The sequence below is a fragment of the Epinephelus moara genome, chromosome 1 (genome assembly GCF_006386435.1).
Source record: "Epinephelus moara isolate mb chromosome 1, YSFRI_EMoa_1.0, whole genome shotgun sequence".
Lineage (NCBI taxonomy): Eukaryota > Metazoa > Chordata > Actinopteri > Perciformes > Serranidae > Epinephelus > Epinephelus moara.
In genome coordinates, this window is record NC_065506.1 from 13,509,636 (window position 1) to 13,527,077 (window position 17,442).

A 17,442-nucleotide genomic window follows, 5' to 3' on the forward strand; every position below is an offset into this window, starting at 1 on the left:
TGCCAAGAGGGAACTTTAGATATTGGTCCCTAGATTATGTTCACTGAGTTTCATACAGATCGGTCAAACGTCCTAGGAAGAGATCGATTTTAAGTGTTTTTCAAAAAATTCAAAATGGTGGAAAATCTTTATAACCCGAAGTTATGGGTTCTTGAGGCAAATTTGTTCCTCATGGGGAGAGACATCTCTGTGCAAAGTTTCATGTCTCTACGACATACGGGGCATGAGATATGCCCATTCAAAGTTTGCAATTTCAATCGGTTGCTATAGCGCCCCCCTTTGGCCAATTGATGTAATATTGCTTCATTCGCATCCTCCCATGACCCTCTACCACTGTGCCAAATTTCACATGGATTGACCAAAGTCAGTGAGGAGAAAAATGTGGAACAGACACACAGACACACCCACAGACAGAGTTTTCGTCATTATATAGTAAGATAAGATTCATCATCATCATCTCTGACATAACATTTAATTCATATCTGTGACCTGTATCATACTTTTCAATTCACAAGGGTTTTTTTAATGAAAAACTGTGAAACAGTCTGCCTTCAGTTGATCAGTTCTGAAATACAGCTCAAAATTTCCATGATATTTCAAGACGTTCACTAGTTCCTGCAGTGTGTGACTTACACCTACAAATCCATGTCTAAAGACAGCTATAGAGGTTTTAAGTGAGACAATTACACTGTATAGATATAGCTTAATAGATTGCTGAACCTTAATTTTCATGCTGTAATACACTGTAGTCTTTACTCTGCATTACTTGAAATTTCCATGCTTGAAGTGACATTAACCCGTCTTTACAGCTTAATTTAGCCTATCACAAAACATGAATGAATAAAATAAAGTGTTGCCCTGTTGGCTTTCTGGTGAGATAATTTCAGAAGTTGTGGGTTTTGTAGAAGTGCTGTAAAAATTTTGATTTATCGAAACATTGACTGCACTTTCTTGCTCTCTGTTATTGTTGGTTTACTACAGTCATTGTGCTGTTTACTATTATTGACCAAGAAAAAAAAACCTGTCTTTATGTAGCCTTGTTATATCAGTATAATTAAAAATTAAAATTTTATACCCTAAACATTTCCCCGTGGTACTAAATATTGATATTTTTCAAGGTACTGTATCAAAGTTAGAAATTTATAACACTATCCTGTAGATAACCTGATTCATTCAACTGTGATTCCCACCCAACAAACAACCAAATAAAACTCTGCAAGCAGACTGACCCCTCCAGAGCCACGAAAGCGAGCCAGAACTTGGTTGTTGATGAAGCAGCTCTGGGTAGGGTCGCCCAGGGCGTGGTCCAGCAGGTGGTTGATGAAGTATATGCCAGGCTCCACGGTGAGGACCATCCTCTCCCGCACCAGGCGGCCCATCCGAAGACTCCTCAGTCCAGGCTCGTTAATACGCTCCACCCCCTGGATAAGAGTACAGCTTGTGAAAACTACAGCTACACAGTTAAAAAGACTCTGTACTAACATTTTTTGATAACAGCATTGAGCCAGTATTTATATTTTGGATGAAATATAATGAAGGATATCTGCAGGCTGGACTAAATGCTCCCTGAGCCCAGACTCTGCTACAGGAAATATTTTTCAAGTGCTAAATGTTTTTTGTCAGTCAGTTCATTGGACTGTAACATATATCAAAGTTTCTCTGCCAGCTTCAAATAAAGACTTTCATTTGATGGCGTTTCAGCTGTTCACTGCTCAAAACTTTTCTACCCAGACAGGAAGACAGACAATTCTAGTTCAGACTGTGATTAAAGATGAATGATGCCAGTTCATCAAGTCATCTCCTGTAGGTCTGACTATCTCACTGAAACTAGCCAATAGTATTGTTTATTGTGTATGCACAGACTGCTTGAGCACTGTGTTCACATTCAGCGAGCCCTGCTTCAAGGTGTTCTTCACATACTGACATTTTCTGCTGCTGAACACTCAGCAGTTCCACTGGAGCTTCTGAGGTTAACTGTCTTCTCTATTTAGTTGTCAGAAGCGCACAACTGTGCAAAATCCTCCCACCACAACCTGGGACCGTCTGTGTTCAGACAACATTTTACTTTCCCCCTCTCTCCTGTCCTCATCCTGAACCTGTTCCTGCAGCTTGGCCTCTTTTTGTTCCGCTCTCACTTCTGCACCGAGAGTTTCTTCATTATTGATGACACATCAATATTGGAGGAACAGGAATGTGTTATCTTCTTCTGTCTCGAGACTTTGACTGTTACAGCTCTAACAATGGTTGGTTGTGATGGGGGCAATCTCAGAATTTAAGTCTTCTTTGCCCACCTCGGGGTATCCTCCCACATCGTGCACATCGATGCCCAGCAGGTGCCCCAGGCCGTGGGGCATGAAGACGGAGCCCATGTGGACCTTCATCATGTCCTCCACGCTGCCAGTCAGGATGCCGATCTTCACGAGCTCCTCCAGGTGAACGCGGTCAGCCAAGCGGTGCATGTCGGTCCACTTCACACCTTTAACACAAGCACACAAAAGAAGTTTCTTTGACCTGGACTTTAAATGTAAGTATCCATGTTGATATTTTTTCCATCAGACAGCCTCTCTAAATGTAGGTATGAATTTAACAGGTTTACATTTTACTTACACAAGTAGTTACAGTGACGCTTACTCAATTGTCACTACAAGACTAAAAGATGATAACCTGGTTTGATGGCAGCCATGACAGCTCGGGAGGATTTGAGCACAGCCTCATAGATGGCCCTCTGGTCTGGAGTGAACTTGCCGTTGGCTGGGAAGGAGCAGGTGATGTCTGAGGAGTAGCAGTAGTACTCTCCGCCCATGTCGAACAGACTGCACAGGGCCAAAACATCAGAACTGATTCAGTCACATTTATCTCCAAAGTGCTTTGGGCTTTGTGTGCAAGTGTTTTTGAGTTTTTTCACAGAGCTACAAATGTGAAACACTACAGATCACAGGTGAAACAGTAAAGTACTAATGCCACTTGGTGGCACTTTAACAAAGAGCATTACAACAGGTGTGCAACAGCTCCCACTTTAGCAGTTAGCAGGCAGCTCCAGGAGTCGCATAAATCAGCTTAATGTTAAGAATGATTGAGAGCTACTCACCACATGTCTCCATCCATAATTGTCTTTTCATTTGGAGCACCAGCATGGCCATAGTGGAGAACGGAGGAATTATGGCCCCTGTTGTTAAACAATAACACCATACGTGATATGAAAAGACATATAAATAGTATAAATATGATTAACTATAACACTACAGGGTGCTAACTGCATTGAATGTGACATAAATAAAGCTACCATGAAAACTAATTTGAATTAGATAACATATTTTACTGCAGCACCAAAGGAGTGTTTCATCAATTCATCAATTTACCTTTACCAACATGTTCCTTTAAAGAATCACTGTGATGATCAGGTCTCAATTTAAAACAGGGAAATATCTTTCATCCACTAACCACTAATCCCCAGGAAGTCCTCATTACACATGGCCTTTAATACAAAAGGCCAAAGCGTGATTACACAGTGTCCAAAAATACTTCATCCATAATGATGCTGCTAGCTAACAGTAAGCCTGCAACAAGGAGAAAGTTGATGTATTGTTTACTGCCTGGATAATGCAACTGCCTCTGCATCCTAAACTCTACTTTGTTTACATGTATAATTTCAGCTTCAGTAACAAATTCAACAGCTCAAAATGAACTGACAAAGCCTTACGTTCCGCAGATACAGGTGTACGAGGTGTGGCGCATCCCTCCCTTAGTGTAGCAGTAATGCTGGAACAGGCTGCAAAGAAGGGAAAAAAAAGCAGTCCTTCAGAGTAAAACCCCAGTGAGAGAAAAGGAAACTAAACCATTTCAGCACAGCAGAGATCACAGAAAACAGCAATTAGCTGAAGGACTTCAGCTGCCCTCTCCCTGACTCCGTGCCTTTTTAGCATTCACTCAGCACACGTTCTTTAATCATCGCACGTTCAAGCACATCAAACATGTCTGTGGATCATCACTAAGTTGTGTAAGACGACGAGTCTGCGTTTCCTGGTGCTTCTAACGCAGCGCAGGGAAATGAGCGTGAATGACAGCTGAGATACAGTACAGACACAAACAAACAAATACTATTAAATTACCATTCAAATCACTCTTTGTGTGTTTTGCTCCCAGCTTGACTTTAAAAGCTACAAGCAGCCAATAATGGGTTAGATGTGTTTCTAGTGAGTCAGAAAATGTCACTTTCTAAATTGATCTTCCATTTGATTATAACCCAACTCCTGTAATATTTGATCTACCTGGCATTTCATTCTATATTTCATACACTTTTCACAATGTGTTTTTTACTCCAGAGCATAAAGGAAAGGGCTAACTGCACCTGACAGGGCCTGGTCTACCAGTGTAAAGTGCCAACAAGCAAGAGCCCCATAGTACTCACTCCAATGCACTTATAGTAACAATAATATAGTTACTGGAGCGTCAACATGCACTGAGGTCTGATGTTTCCTTTTGTTCTCTCTCTGACCCAGTGGGGTGTAATCCAGACAAATAGTTCATCACCCGCTGCTCATTTCACATGTCAAAATCAAGAGTTTACCTCACCAAGTGATACTGACTTAGTGAATAAAGTGACTGTGTTAGCATAATGTCAAAATTAAAATGAAAGTGTCGAGGGAAGAGTGGGACTCCAAATGCTAAAGATTATTTAATTATTTATATCAGACTGTTTGAAAGTAAAATATTTCTTTTAAAAAGGGCTGCTTCAATCTCCATGTTTACTGTAAATGTAACTGTACATGTAAAAGAGTAGACAAAAAAGAAAATCCATTGACAAAAGGGACCACTTACCTCTCCATTTCATATTCCTTCTGCCCAGGTTTCACATTCTTCATCACCTACAGAGACAAAGTGGGATTATATGTGTTTCGATAAAACTGTCACTGACTCTTTTGAAACTGATCTCATTGTTCACCCTACAGTATGCACAAAGCACCAAAAGCCTAATTCATTTCTGTGTGCCTCAAAATGCATGACTCCCTGAGAATGTCAGACCCAAAGCTCCTCTCTGACATGACACGTCAATTTGCAATGTAATGATTTATTAATTATATGCTGTTTACTTTTAGTTTATAAGTAGGTAAAAACATTTTTTTCTGAGGTACTGTGTTACTTTGTGGAGCTTCTCTTGTAAATTTCTTTTTCCCCCTCCTTTGTTTATGTGATTCTTCTGGGCGTCCCCACTTTTAACACAACACAAAAACCACAATGAACAAAATGAAATGTGAATTATTCCCTCAAGCACATTCTGCAGGATTTATGCAAAGTTGGCATAAAGAGCTCAAAAGTCAGCGAGAGTGCCCTCAAGCACTTGCTGATTTGGGAGAACATTTTCTGTTCACACCTACGGGAAGGTTATACCTGAGTATGTGCCAGAAAGGGTGTCTGAAAATGTCTCATGATCACACTCGTAACAATGGAGGAACAACAGAAGGAAAACAGTAGAGTGCTCATGGTGGGTGGCTTCAGAGGACAGACATTGAGATATTAAACTGCTTCTAAACCCCTGAAGAGGTTATTGGTGGTGTTAAAGTGAAATCCTGTGCAGAAGTAAAACATTGCTTTAATGTTACAGCTTATTGGTCAAAGGCTATCTCTGGTAACTGTCGGCCTCCGAGCTACTGGATGGAGTTAAAATCGATAACATTTAAACAGTTTATAGCCTAAGAGGATCCTGACATCTCGAATCCTTTAGGGCGAGTTTTAAACTCAATAAGCTGCGTGATACTTCCATACTTTGGGCGTTTAATTTCATGCTTTGAACGTTTCTTTTCTTTCTGTTCCTTTCTTTACTGTTTGAAAATTTAAAACACACCAATTTGAGCACCCTTTCAGATGCTCCGTCTATCCAAGAATGGTCTTACCATTTTATGGGCTTCACTGGAAATCCTGTTGGTATAGCGGAGGACCTCCAGCTCCATATCAGTCTTAATCAGACGGCTGCAGGAAGACAGAAACAAGATATGAGAGAGCTGCTCTCTCTTTCCGATCAATAAACTGCCAGTATTTCAAATGTACAGACAAAGAGTTTACAGAAATCACAATAGACCATATTATACTGGAGCGTATTAATAATTTTTAAAATAACAGAACCAACTAACACAAGGCAGTGGTAACCAATAGTAACGCTAATGAAAGTTAAAAAAAAACTCAGCCCATTATAAAGAGAGCCATGTGAGCTCTGCAGAGAGAAGGGGGCAGAGGGGTTCAATCAAGTCTTTCTCCCCAGGAGGTGTGCCTGAAAAGCATTCCTCCTTATTTCAGAAAATGTCAATTCATCTGGAGGGTGCAAACTCTAATGCCAAGGACAACAAGGCAAGCACGAAGTCCATTACATCTGTGCGGACTGGCTTCTCACTCTGCGAGGGAAAATAACAAGCCAAAGACAAGCTCCTGTTTCTGATTGCAGACACACAATTACCTGAGTGGGCAGCAGTAATATTTAAGGTTTGTGAGTTAAAAGTGGCAAAATCTGTCTGGAGAACTTTTAGGCAATTAAGGAAGAGACTACAGTTCAGTCTTTGTTTAATCACTTACCATTCCACAATGACTGGGTGTAAAAGGGTGTTGTTCACTTGGAAGCTAAAAAAAGAACAAGAAATAGTCACATTAAAAACATAAATGAAGCGTTGGTTCAGTGAGGAAAATCTCTACCCCCATCTTCTGCATTTATTCCTGTGTGAGTGACTGTCTGCCATGTCCTGCTGTTCTGTTTTTCTCAGTCACTTCCTCTTTCCTTTGGTGTCAAAATCCCTGCATTCACAATTCTGACATCATCACTTGATCTTTTTGCCTGTGTTTCTAAAGCCAATCAGTTCCCAATTTTTTTTTAAAGGGTAACTGGTATTTTTTCAACCTGGGCTGCATTTTCCCATGTTCTTGTGTCTAAGTGTTTGATGGGAAAAATAATTTTTTAAAACTGGTCCAATATTGAGTGATGGGGCTGCAGCCGGCAATGATGAAACGGGCTGCAATGTAACCAATTGGGGCAACTAAAAGTGCTTGATTTTTGCCACTGACAGGCTCAGGTTATTATTCTAAGTGTCTGACAACTTTATGGAAAGGATCCCTACAGTGACAGACCTTTTTATTAAAGAGTAAGATGCTTTTTGTTTAACCAGAAACAGGCCCATAATTGCAATCGCCATACCCACCAGACTCCATTTAAATTAATAATATTTTAGTATGAATAATGCCAGCATATTGTCACACCTGACTGGGTGAATATTTTCAACCAAACCAGAGATGGTAATTGTTGGGACAGAGGAAAGACAAACCAAGATGGCTTTTGTGAGTTTTATTTTGTTTCTGTTGATTTTAATTAAGTATTTGTAACACTTTACTTAAAGGCATCGACATAAGGGTGACATGACACTGTCATAACTATGACATGACACTGTCAAGAACTTGTCAAACATTATGTACATGTCATTGGGTTTTTGTAATGACAAGTTGACATTGTTTTGGTTGTCTTGATTATGACAACTTGATATTAATTAAAGTGACATTACCAGAAGAATTAAGTCACTTTGACACCACAACATGGAAATATAGAGGCCAGGTTGAAAAATACCAAGGTTACCCCCGACAACCAACCTTCTCTCCATAACCACCATCAACTACAGGATGTCCAAGGGGAAAGTCCAAACTGAAAATTTCCACCCAGCCCTGCCAGCAGGGAGGTTCACAAGGAAGATTTTGTCCCCCTGTCTATAATTCCCCGATGACTGGGCAGCAACCACCTGTTGGCTGGGCATACACTTAATAAAGGGGCTTCATAATGATGGAGTCTGAATGGCAATACCTCAATAGATAATTTTATATGCTTGCAAATCAAATGCAATTTGATGCAAATTAGTGCATTAGCTTTATAATAAGTACACAAGACTTCTTTTTCAAAGCAGCTAGGGTCAGAGTGTTGAATAGATAAAATGGAGTCATGTAAAAAACAACACAGACCAGTGCTAAGAACAACAGTAGCATTGCCATTAATTGATAACTAACAAGCAAAAGCAAGATTATTTGCTTAATTAAATTCTATTTAGAATTAGGTTAATCAGAAACAATCAGTATGCATGAGAGTCTGTTGTGTCCTTGGTTAAAAAAGACAAAAAAAACCCCAAAGATAATAACCTCCCCAAACAAAGTAGAATTGTGTAAATGCAAAGTGGTGCCAATAAAACATACCGACTAATTCCTTCAAAGGAGGCTTCACGGCAGATGCTTCCACTGTCTGTGTTCTGACCTCGCTGCATGGAGGAAAAACAAACACAAAAACAAGTGAAATCAACACCAAGTGCATGCAAATGTCACTATGGTACATTACACCAGTTTATATTCAGGCTGATGATCTATTTTATAATGGCAGATGAACAATCTATTGAATGCTGTATAATTGGTAAAAAGAGTTGACAATGAAAGGGACACTGTTTTTATTTTTGATATGATGAATGAGGTGGCAGCAAACGTCAGGCAGGGCGAGGAAGGGTGAGGCAGAACTATTTGGACCTTTTACAAACCACCATCCTTAAAGGTGGTTCAGTAAAATACTCCCATACTGTACTTGAAGAATTGGTCCTGTGACCTGTCACCTGATATTAAATAAAACTGTATATCACTTGCTGTAATCGGGTAGAAATGAGTGATGCACCATTCCAACTACACTCTACAATACAGAAAATCTGACAGCATACCAGCGTAAGGAGCACTGCTGGTCTCAGGTTGGACAGCACATCAGCAACCTGCAAGGAAGCAGACAGGGATTAATTAGAAGACCGAGACACACAGTGGAGAAGCAGCAACAACAAGCACCAGTTTCTTTCTGCTCTCAGTCTGCAGAATAAAGGTCACTCAGGCAGACACCGCCGTGGCTACGTGGTCTCTCTGGTACTCATGACAAACCTCAAGCGACTTTATAACTCCTCTGCCAACGGCCTAAATGCCAGATAACAGATCCCCGACTCAGCGCTCACAGACACTGGTGATATTTGAGAATTGTTATCATTAATAACACCACTAAAATTGACTTCCTAACATTCACTGCAGAAAAGCCCTCACTAACACCAAAAAATCTAAATTGCAGCTTAATTTTGAGATGTTGGAATAATCGCTATTCAGCTTAAAAGTTTTAAACGCCGTTGTGAGGATATCAGTCTCAGTTCAACAGTGATTCAGTGAGCTGGCTATTAGCTGCAAAAATAACTTCAACCTTTAAAAAAGAGGTTGCCTCAACCACTTAATCAAAAACCTGACTGTTTTTTTTTTCTTGAAAATATCTCATTACGAGACATTTGAGCTTTAAATGTATTTCATGCGTGAATAAGATTTGCTCGTGTGTGCAGGAGCTGTGAACCACTTGAGTAAAACATGTTTGTCAGCCAACTGAAGCCAGACAGAGGAACTATAAAGATTGCAAGGCGATGAGGATTTTTCTGGAGTATAACACAAAACGAATGTGAACACTCCTGGGGTTTCCTAAAGTAAAGAGCTTACTTGCAGCAAAACAAAATAGGGTTGAGGATGTAAATGTGACTACCAGCACATACTTTAAAAAAAATCAAAAAATATAGGTATTAACAAAACTCTGTCAACAATAAATCATGAAGTTAAACACCAGCCTGATACTTAAAAAGGATGAAAAACACATTATTCACATTTTTTTTCCTCCATGAACTGCTGCATTCAAGAATCTAAAGGAGAACTGTTTGCATGTTAAGCAGGGGAACGCTGATATAACAGTGTGTGTGCAACACCACACTCCATGTCTCAATGTTTGAAAAATAGAAAACTACTCAAATATTCATGCCCTGGTTCTGATATAGAAAAAGAAAAGAAATATTGTTCTCTTTTAGTTTCTTCTGTAAGCAGCATCGCCGGCTGAATGCTGAACACCGGCAACTGATGTCTTTGACGAGATGACAGTACTGGTTAAACAAATGCAGAGGCAGTTATTATTTGATTCAATGTTTTCTAATAATATACTGCAGTGTTGAACTGCTATTGCTTCACGGTAGAATTGTCTGTTGATTGAAGTGATAATTAGCATCCTAACCTGTGACTAATTAGGAAATCTAACACCTCAGGCAAACGCAGAGATGTAAAAATACTTGAAATATCAGCAGGATGAGTCATCAAGCGGTCACAGTGTAAATATAGAAATGAATGTACAACTGTATGTGATCCTTTCAAACACAAACTTCTAAGTGATTTGATGGCCAGCGAAAGCTGTTATAGAATAGTCTGATTGTTTTGATTTGTCAACATGCACACCTCCGAAATAGCTCTGGAGCTGCCAACCCTCAAATATAGCTCCACTGGGGATCTGCTGTCAACATTTATATACATGACTATTTTCCAAAACTTTCAAAATAAGCGAATAAGGACAGTGTGAACAGGAATGTATCTGTTAGCTAGATTATAATGAACAGAATGGAGCTTCATGTTACACATTTAAAACAGAATTCAAAATAAAGGTCCTCAGGGAATGTTGGTGGCTGACCTCTGTCAGGAGTATGCACAATGATGACTGTTCTAACAAATAAATTATCAGTGTGATACTCCATGTGCTCTGTGTGAGCCCAACTACTGTCCACATTTTCTCAGTCAATAGCCACGATGTAACAGACTGCATGTTATGTACTACAAATCAGGCAATGACACCTTTTACTATAGAAGGTCCTATACAAAATGAATATTGGTGCTACTATCTGGCACCACTGATATCTCTGCCAGGAGGATCACATAAAAGAATGATGACTTTCACCTTTAAAAACTGTCTGTAGAGGCACTCGTGTCCTTTACTGTAACTTCATGGAAGGTGACTTAACATCAAGGTTCAGTTACTGCACAGAAAAAAGGTCACACATGCACATACACCCCACACTGTGAAGTCACGCAGCAACACAGGCAGACTTACATCACAGGCGTAATGCACCTCATCAACAGCATACTTCCCCTTGAAGTGCTCTTTTGAATAGATCCTGTCAACAGATGCAAAAGACACAACTGGTAAACACAGGAACAGATAACAAACAAAGCCTTATACTCCATAGGGGACATCACATCTCACAGGTGTTTTATTCAATCATTTCTATTTTTCAGGACTTCGTCAGTCAATTTGCTCATGATGACTTCATGTCATTGCTTCCTGTTTCCTGCTTTGTTTTAGTGCTTTTTTGATGTACCAACATATTGGGGTCCTGGATGGCCCTGGTCAAAACACCCAATTCCGCATATGCAGTTCATGTTTTGTTCATGTTTGCCATGGGCCCTAATTTAAAGTAACAAACACAATCGGGGGGAGTGGGGACACTCATCAGTCAGTACAGGTCATTTTTAAGGAGACACAGACACACAGATTTCCTCATGTGCTCTTTTGATGACCCAAAATACTCTTCACTACAGTAAGATGATGTACAAAGTCAGAAATACATTACAAAACTTCATATCAAAATGTTTTATGACTATCAAATTCAGTTTATCGTTTCATGTAAAACTCCACCTGCTGCTCTAGACATCCAACACTCGGCTGGAAAAACCACTCGAAAAAGATGTTGCCTTTGAACCCAAACAGACAGGAAGGAGGCAAACGTTTGCTCCTCCTGACACACGCCAGTATACCCTGAAAATAGCATGAGCCAAGCTGTGTGCTATAACAAGACTGTAGTGTGAAAAATATAAAATTTGAATTACCTGTATCCAACCTTAATTTTGACAGGGGGTCATACTGAGACCAAGGTCTCTTTTTACTTTTGTATTAAAAAACAAAGAAGTTTGAATGACTGTGGGTTTATTTCAATATTTCATGTTGGGGTAAAAAATGGCCCTGATTAAAAGGTGAAACGCTTATTAATAATAATACTAATAATAATAAAGTAGTCCCGTCTGCAGCACAGGGACCACTTTGTGTCAACGGGTATTTATACATCTGAGTGAAAATGACAAAATGACATGTGGAGTTCCCCAAGGCTCCAGTCTCGGGACTCTTCTGTTAAACTGTGATTGGATGTGCCAAAATGTCCTCCCATTAAAGCAAAGATAAAAGTTTTACCATGCAAATATAACACAAATCATGTTTACTTAAAATGACTTAAAACTACATGATACCAAAATCAAAGGATGATAATTAACCCTTTAAGTACTAATGTGGATTGTACTCGGGATAAAAGCTGCAATTTGTAGTAAAGAAAGATGTATATTTACCGTTACAATATGCAAACTAACTGTTACTTTCCTAACTTAATGTTAATATTTTTGGGGTTTTTTTGTTAGATGACAATATTACATAACTAATAATGTTTTGAGAAGAAATAAGTTAACGCTTTGGTTGTTTCTCTGAGTATTTTATTCTTAGGGTCCCCAGGGACCCAAGTCGGTAGTCCTTGTATTTTACGTAAATACGTTAGTAGCATGAGGGTAAAGGAGTCAATCTCTGAAAACATAACAGATGATTTATGTTACTTTTCCGAGAGACATCAGCAGAACTTAAGTATTCAGGACAAAGATCAAAAGGGAGAAGCAAAACTAATGAAGAAGCCAGCACTTTAAAGTGCTGATCAAGTAACTCCTGAGTGGAAAAGGAACTTTTATGGTTTATAGCAAACACGTAACACGGTCAAGTGTCTTACTTCAAGATCATTATGTCCATGTGTAAAAGTCTTTGTCATCTAAAAAGTTTGTGTCATTTTAAAGCTGTATTTTTTACTGTTTGCAAGAGGATTAATAGTTATCTTCATTGTTTTTTTTTTATCTTAAATGGTTCTTGGTGGCATTTACAATAAATTCTAAGAAATAAAAACACTCATATGAAAACATGTTCATACTGGGTGTAAAAGATGTAACTGTGTAGCACATGACTTTGTCAACCCTTTCTTCAAGTTACAGCTCGCGGCTATGACGACTGTTGGCCGTGCACACAGCTCTTTGAAGATTAGTGTGACTCACTCTCCCATCCAAGTAGCATAGCTTTCAGGCAGTTTGGGAACAAAAAGGATGGATTTCCCAGAGTCCACATCAATGGCTCCATAACAGTCAGGCTCGGTTACTCCAAAAGCCCAGTGGAAGAAAGACTCCTGCAGAATTGAAAGAATCAGCCACAGTATTAGTGAGGGAGATTATAATAGTCAGCCAGAATAAAAAGTCTGGTCAGATTATTACATAGAAGAAAAAGGTGACCTTGCTTAGACCAGTTCACGGAGGTGAACACAGAGCTCAACATCAAAACAAACTTTCAATGTACTTTGTTTTTTGTTCAAAACCTATTATAGTCTGATGCATAGATGGGAGAGTCTGAAAAAAATAAATCATGAACACAAGTGATTTCTATGCAGAGTGGCTGGCCTATATATTTTGACAAAGCGAGAAGATTAGCATTACCAGAGAAGCTGAGAACTGGACTTTACTTTAGGAGAAGCCAGGTAACTTTTTTATTACACCTCAATAGCTTTAGGGACTGGGCACAGCCAACTGAAAGGAGACTGACACAGGACATGCCAGAGGGACTTAAACTAACTGCTGGCTTGGGGATCATGGATAGATGTGATAAATAAAAGGAAGACCTTGCCCCCATGTCAGCCTCAATCTTGCACTAATTCCAGTGTCAACTTAAGACCACCAACCTGTCTGAAAAGGAGGTCTGTGTCCGTGCAGTACCTCTGCTTCTGCTCTCCTCCCTGCAGCACCACCACTGACTGCGCCACCACTCCGTCTTTATCTTTCAGCCCTTTGCACAGTCGTCGACGGTTCTCTGCAAACAGGGCAGCAGACACCCTCAGGGTGTCGTTACCCAGCCAGTATACAGGTCTGAAAGGACAGGGAGACAGAAGATAGGGTGGCATACTGGTTGGGGCGACTGACTCTCAACTGAAGTACTCTAGGGTCAAGATTAGAATTGCCCTGTCATACAAAAACAAGCCTAAAAAAACATATTTTTTTCCACACTGTCCCTTCCATTGTTCAACTGTTCTCCAATATTGTAGTGCTGATATTATTTCCACTTGAATAATTTGACAATTTGACCCCTTTTTCTGAAATATGATAATCAAAGCTCTGATAGCAAATCCTGTAAGCAAATTCAAGAAAACCGTTTATCCACTTAGCAAAGAAAGGGGACCCATATGTTTTTTGTTCTCTCTGGAGGTAATCCTCAGGATTTAGTCAGTATATTTCAGCTTAAGAGGTGGGTGAACTGCTGCCCAGACTGCCTTCACAGAGAGTTAAGACAGAGATGTAGACAGATAGAAATCCTTGTAACTGATAGGTCTTGGTTATAAATCTCTGGTCTCTGGCCATGGCTTTGGAGATAAGATAACAAACCTGACATATCTGATTCAGCCTGGACTGTACCAAAGGTTAATCCATAACCTCTTAGTATTTTATGGCTCAAGGATTTTGGTATCATTCACTGCTGGCTGAGTATACAGGTGTAGCTGTGTATCTGTGAGGACGGATCAGCCGCAGTGAGGTGCTAAATTATGTTTTTTATTGGAGGAGGAAGACACAATCACGTACTGCACTGCAATCCAAATAGCCTGCAGGGGAATAGCTCAAGGACAAAAATAAAAAAAAAGCCTTGTGAAATGTATTATATTGACTTTTTTTAAGGATTGTGTCAGTGAGATACTTATTACAATATGTTAATTTTCGAAGGATGAGTTTGTGGTGATGTTAACGGATTACATAATGTCATAAGATGTGTGTGATGTGTGTTCCAACCTCTGGCAGACATCACATTATATCTGCTGATTGCTGACAACTTCTTGATTACCGCAGCAGATTCTCATACAGTGTTATCTAATGGTCACAGGAAGTCTGCCTGCGTTGTGTCATTGGAAACTGAATCTTGTTCTGTTGAAATCTCTGGATAATCATTTTCAGATCTCACCATGATTCAGCAATGGTTTTTCTATGCTCATAAAATACATAACTAAACTGCTGGCTTTCCATACTATTGCAATTCAAAGCTTTCAGTTCACATTTACAACAGGTTCGGCAGATACTGTATGCACGTAAACTGCTGCATTACCATTCACCAACAATACAGCAATTTTTGTAGGTTTTTGTAGGTCCAAATTATTGTAATAACATTATCAATTAATCATTTAACCTCTGGTTTATTTACCTAACCAGATACTGCACTTTTTAAACACAAAACATCTCTATGACATGTAGGTGTACTAATGGGAAAAATTAACTACAATGATGAGACAATGGTACTGCTGACAGTCACACACCAACTATAAATACATACACACAAGGATGCTGTTGCAGTTTTTGGTAACATATTCACATTCCCAAATTGGGGGTTGGGATCCAAAGATGAAAGTAAGGGGAAATACTGGATACTTTCATGTCTTAAAAAAACCTATGTGAATTTACTGTAGAAAATAATGGGGTTTTCAAAGCAGCTAAGCATGCTTATTTCAGTTTTTAACATTAAGAATTTTGAAGATAGCTAAATACCTGTACAGTTAGTTTTTACTGAACACAGCTGAGAGTTTGCTAGCTCCAGTTTTTTGTTTAAGAAACTGAAAGTAAAAGTTTATTTCTTTGAAATTGACAGTGCTTTTTATTTTGCCTGTTTCGAAAATGTCTTGTAGCATATCTCCTCAGACATCAGTCGTGTAAAAAGTCCACTACACCCCCCCAAACTGAACTTAAAAACGTTCTGGTAGCAGCCAGGTTGACAGAGACAGTGCTGACACTGGCAGCACATCTGCCTGGTAACAGCTTTATTATTAGACACTCTCGCGAGCTCAGCGACGCAACAGCTTTATAACAGTACAAGCAAACACCACTGTATTAATTTTCAGAAGCTATAAACACACACACTTTCTAGTCAGTCATAGCGCTGTCATAACTCAGAAAACTCAACTCACTGTGGCGCTGCAGCCATGTTCATGCGCTGGTCCAGACTGTCACGTGCTAACAGAGTCACGTGAGTTTTGTACGGCCTTTCGCCAATCAGGTGACGTGGCATTGTGCTGCATTCAAGTCTTCAGGAAACTCCAGCTTCAACAGTAAAATTACATTGAGAAGCTCTTCTGATGTTATTTTTTTCAACTTCGACTGTCGTTAAAAAGTGCTGCAGTCAATAAGAAAAAACCCCAAAACAAAACACCATGTAATAAATAATAAATATTAAAATGGAGCGCTAAAATATGGAGGGGGTCTGAACAGTGTAGACCAACGTGCTACTAATGAATAAACCAGTACAATCCCTCACCCCCTGAATGTCACATTATTGCAGTCGCCCGCACTCCTGTAGTTACCAATTTTCAAACTGGTGGTATTTAATAGGGGGCAACAAGTACACAAACAACAGCAGAGAGTAATACAAAAACAAAATGCAATATATTTTTGTGACAGAATGTACACAGTTTAAGGTTTTTGACACATGATTCATGTTTTATATGCTACCATATTAATTTTTACATATATTGCAACAACTGTAATGCTTTGCTAAGGTATAAAGTGAAGTCCACTGAGAGCTACAATGCCTTAACGTGTAAATATTGTTGCTTTGATATGTTATTATTATAAATGTACCTAAAACAACCCTTTAAAATGATTTTCTAAAAGGCTATAATATAGCTACAGAGTTATGGAGACCACCTCTCCCTGTTTATGTCTTTATCATTTGAGCTACATCTACAGTTAACCATTTGATTATTTATTATTTTTCTCTAATCCAAAGAGGAATAAAACAGTTAAGAGGTGATGTGACCTTGAGGAGTCACACAGGAGATGTGGTTTCAGTTGTCTTTTATTTTTTTCTTTTGTCATGTGCTGAGGAAGTGAAATTATCCATGGTCATGAATATAAATAAGCCCACACTAACACAATTAGAACGTGTACTATAATCTGCAGGGAACACACAATGTGTTTATAGGCTACTTTCACATGCATATACTGTACACCAGACGCTATTAATTAATTATTCATTCATAAATTGTTTCTGGTGCTTCGTCAGTGAGTTTTTCCAAGCAAGGCTTGGTTTATACCAAGTGTAGTCTACTAAATTCATCATTTACAGGTTAGAAATGGACTAAGAAAGGAGCAATCTTTATACCATCAAGTGCACTGGTGTTAAGAAACCCACTAAACACAGGCAGCCTCTAATTCAGCTGTAACATGAGACAACATAACTATTCTTTTTTTCCAGACAGCAGTGACTAATCTGACAAACATTTGGCTTTTACTTGCCTTTAAAACTGCAGATAAATATACTGTCATATATCTGTTCCACCCAGTTGGTAAGAGAAAGCCAGTTACTGCACAGAAGATCCTGTCACTATTAAACCCCTAATATCCTGAAAACAAAGTAAGATGAGAGACCTTCAGAGTCACATATCAAAAGGACAGTTTAGTATACTGTCCCTCTTGATTTGATTTTGCTGTGGTGCTTTTACAGTAAAA

General features: G+C 39.2%; 1 protein-coding gene across 1 annotated transcript in view; it reads right to left on the minus strand.

Annotated features, from left to right (window-relative positions):
• Positions 1 to 15,955, minus strand: part of pepd (peptidase D) — a 17,257-nt gene extending 1,302 nt beyond the window's left edge. Inside the window, exons 1-14 of the mRNA XM_050048056.1 lie at positions 15,903 to 15,955; positions 13,644 to 13,827; positions 12,970 to 13,097; positions 10,943 to 11,006; positions 8,721 to 8,768; positions 8,215 to 8,276; positions 6,565 to 6,609; positions 5,892 to 5,967; positions 4,819 to 4,865; positions 3,701 to 3,769; positions 3,089 to 3,166; positions 2,665 to 2,813; positions 2,292 to 2,476; positions 1,230 to 1,421 (exon numbers count right to left, since the gene is read on the minus strand). Coding sequence (XP_049904013.1) covers positions 1,230 to 1,421; positions 2,292 to 2,476; positions 2,665 to 2,813; positions 3,089 to 3,166; positions 3,701 to 3,769; positions 4,819 to 4,865; positions 5,892 to 5,967; positions 6,565 to 6,609; positions 8,215 to 8,276; positions 8,721 to 8,768; positions 10,943 to 11,006; positions 12,970 to 13,097; positions 13,644 to 13,827; positions 15,903 to 15,925 — 1,350 coding nt within the window. The 5' untranslated portion in view covers positions 15,926 to 15,955. The remainder of the gene's footprint in view (positions 1 to 1,229; positions 1,422 to 2,291; positions 2,477 to 2,664; positions 2,814 to 3,088; positions 3,167 to 3,700; positions 3,770 to 4,818; positions 4,866 to 5,891; positions 5,968 to 6,564; positions 6,610 to 8,214; positions 8,277 to 8,720; positions 8,769 to 10,942; positions 11,007 to 12,969; positions 13,098 to 13,643; positions 13,828 to 15,902) is intronic.
• Positions 15,956 to 17,442: the final 1,487 nt, after the last annotated feature.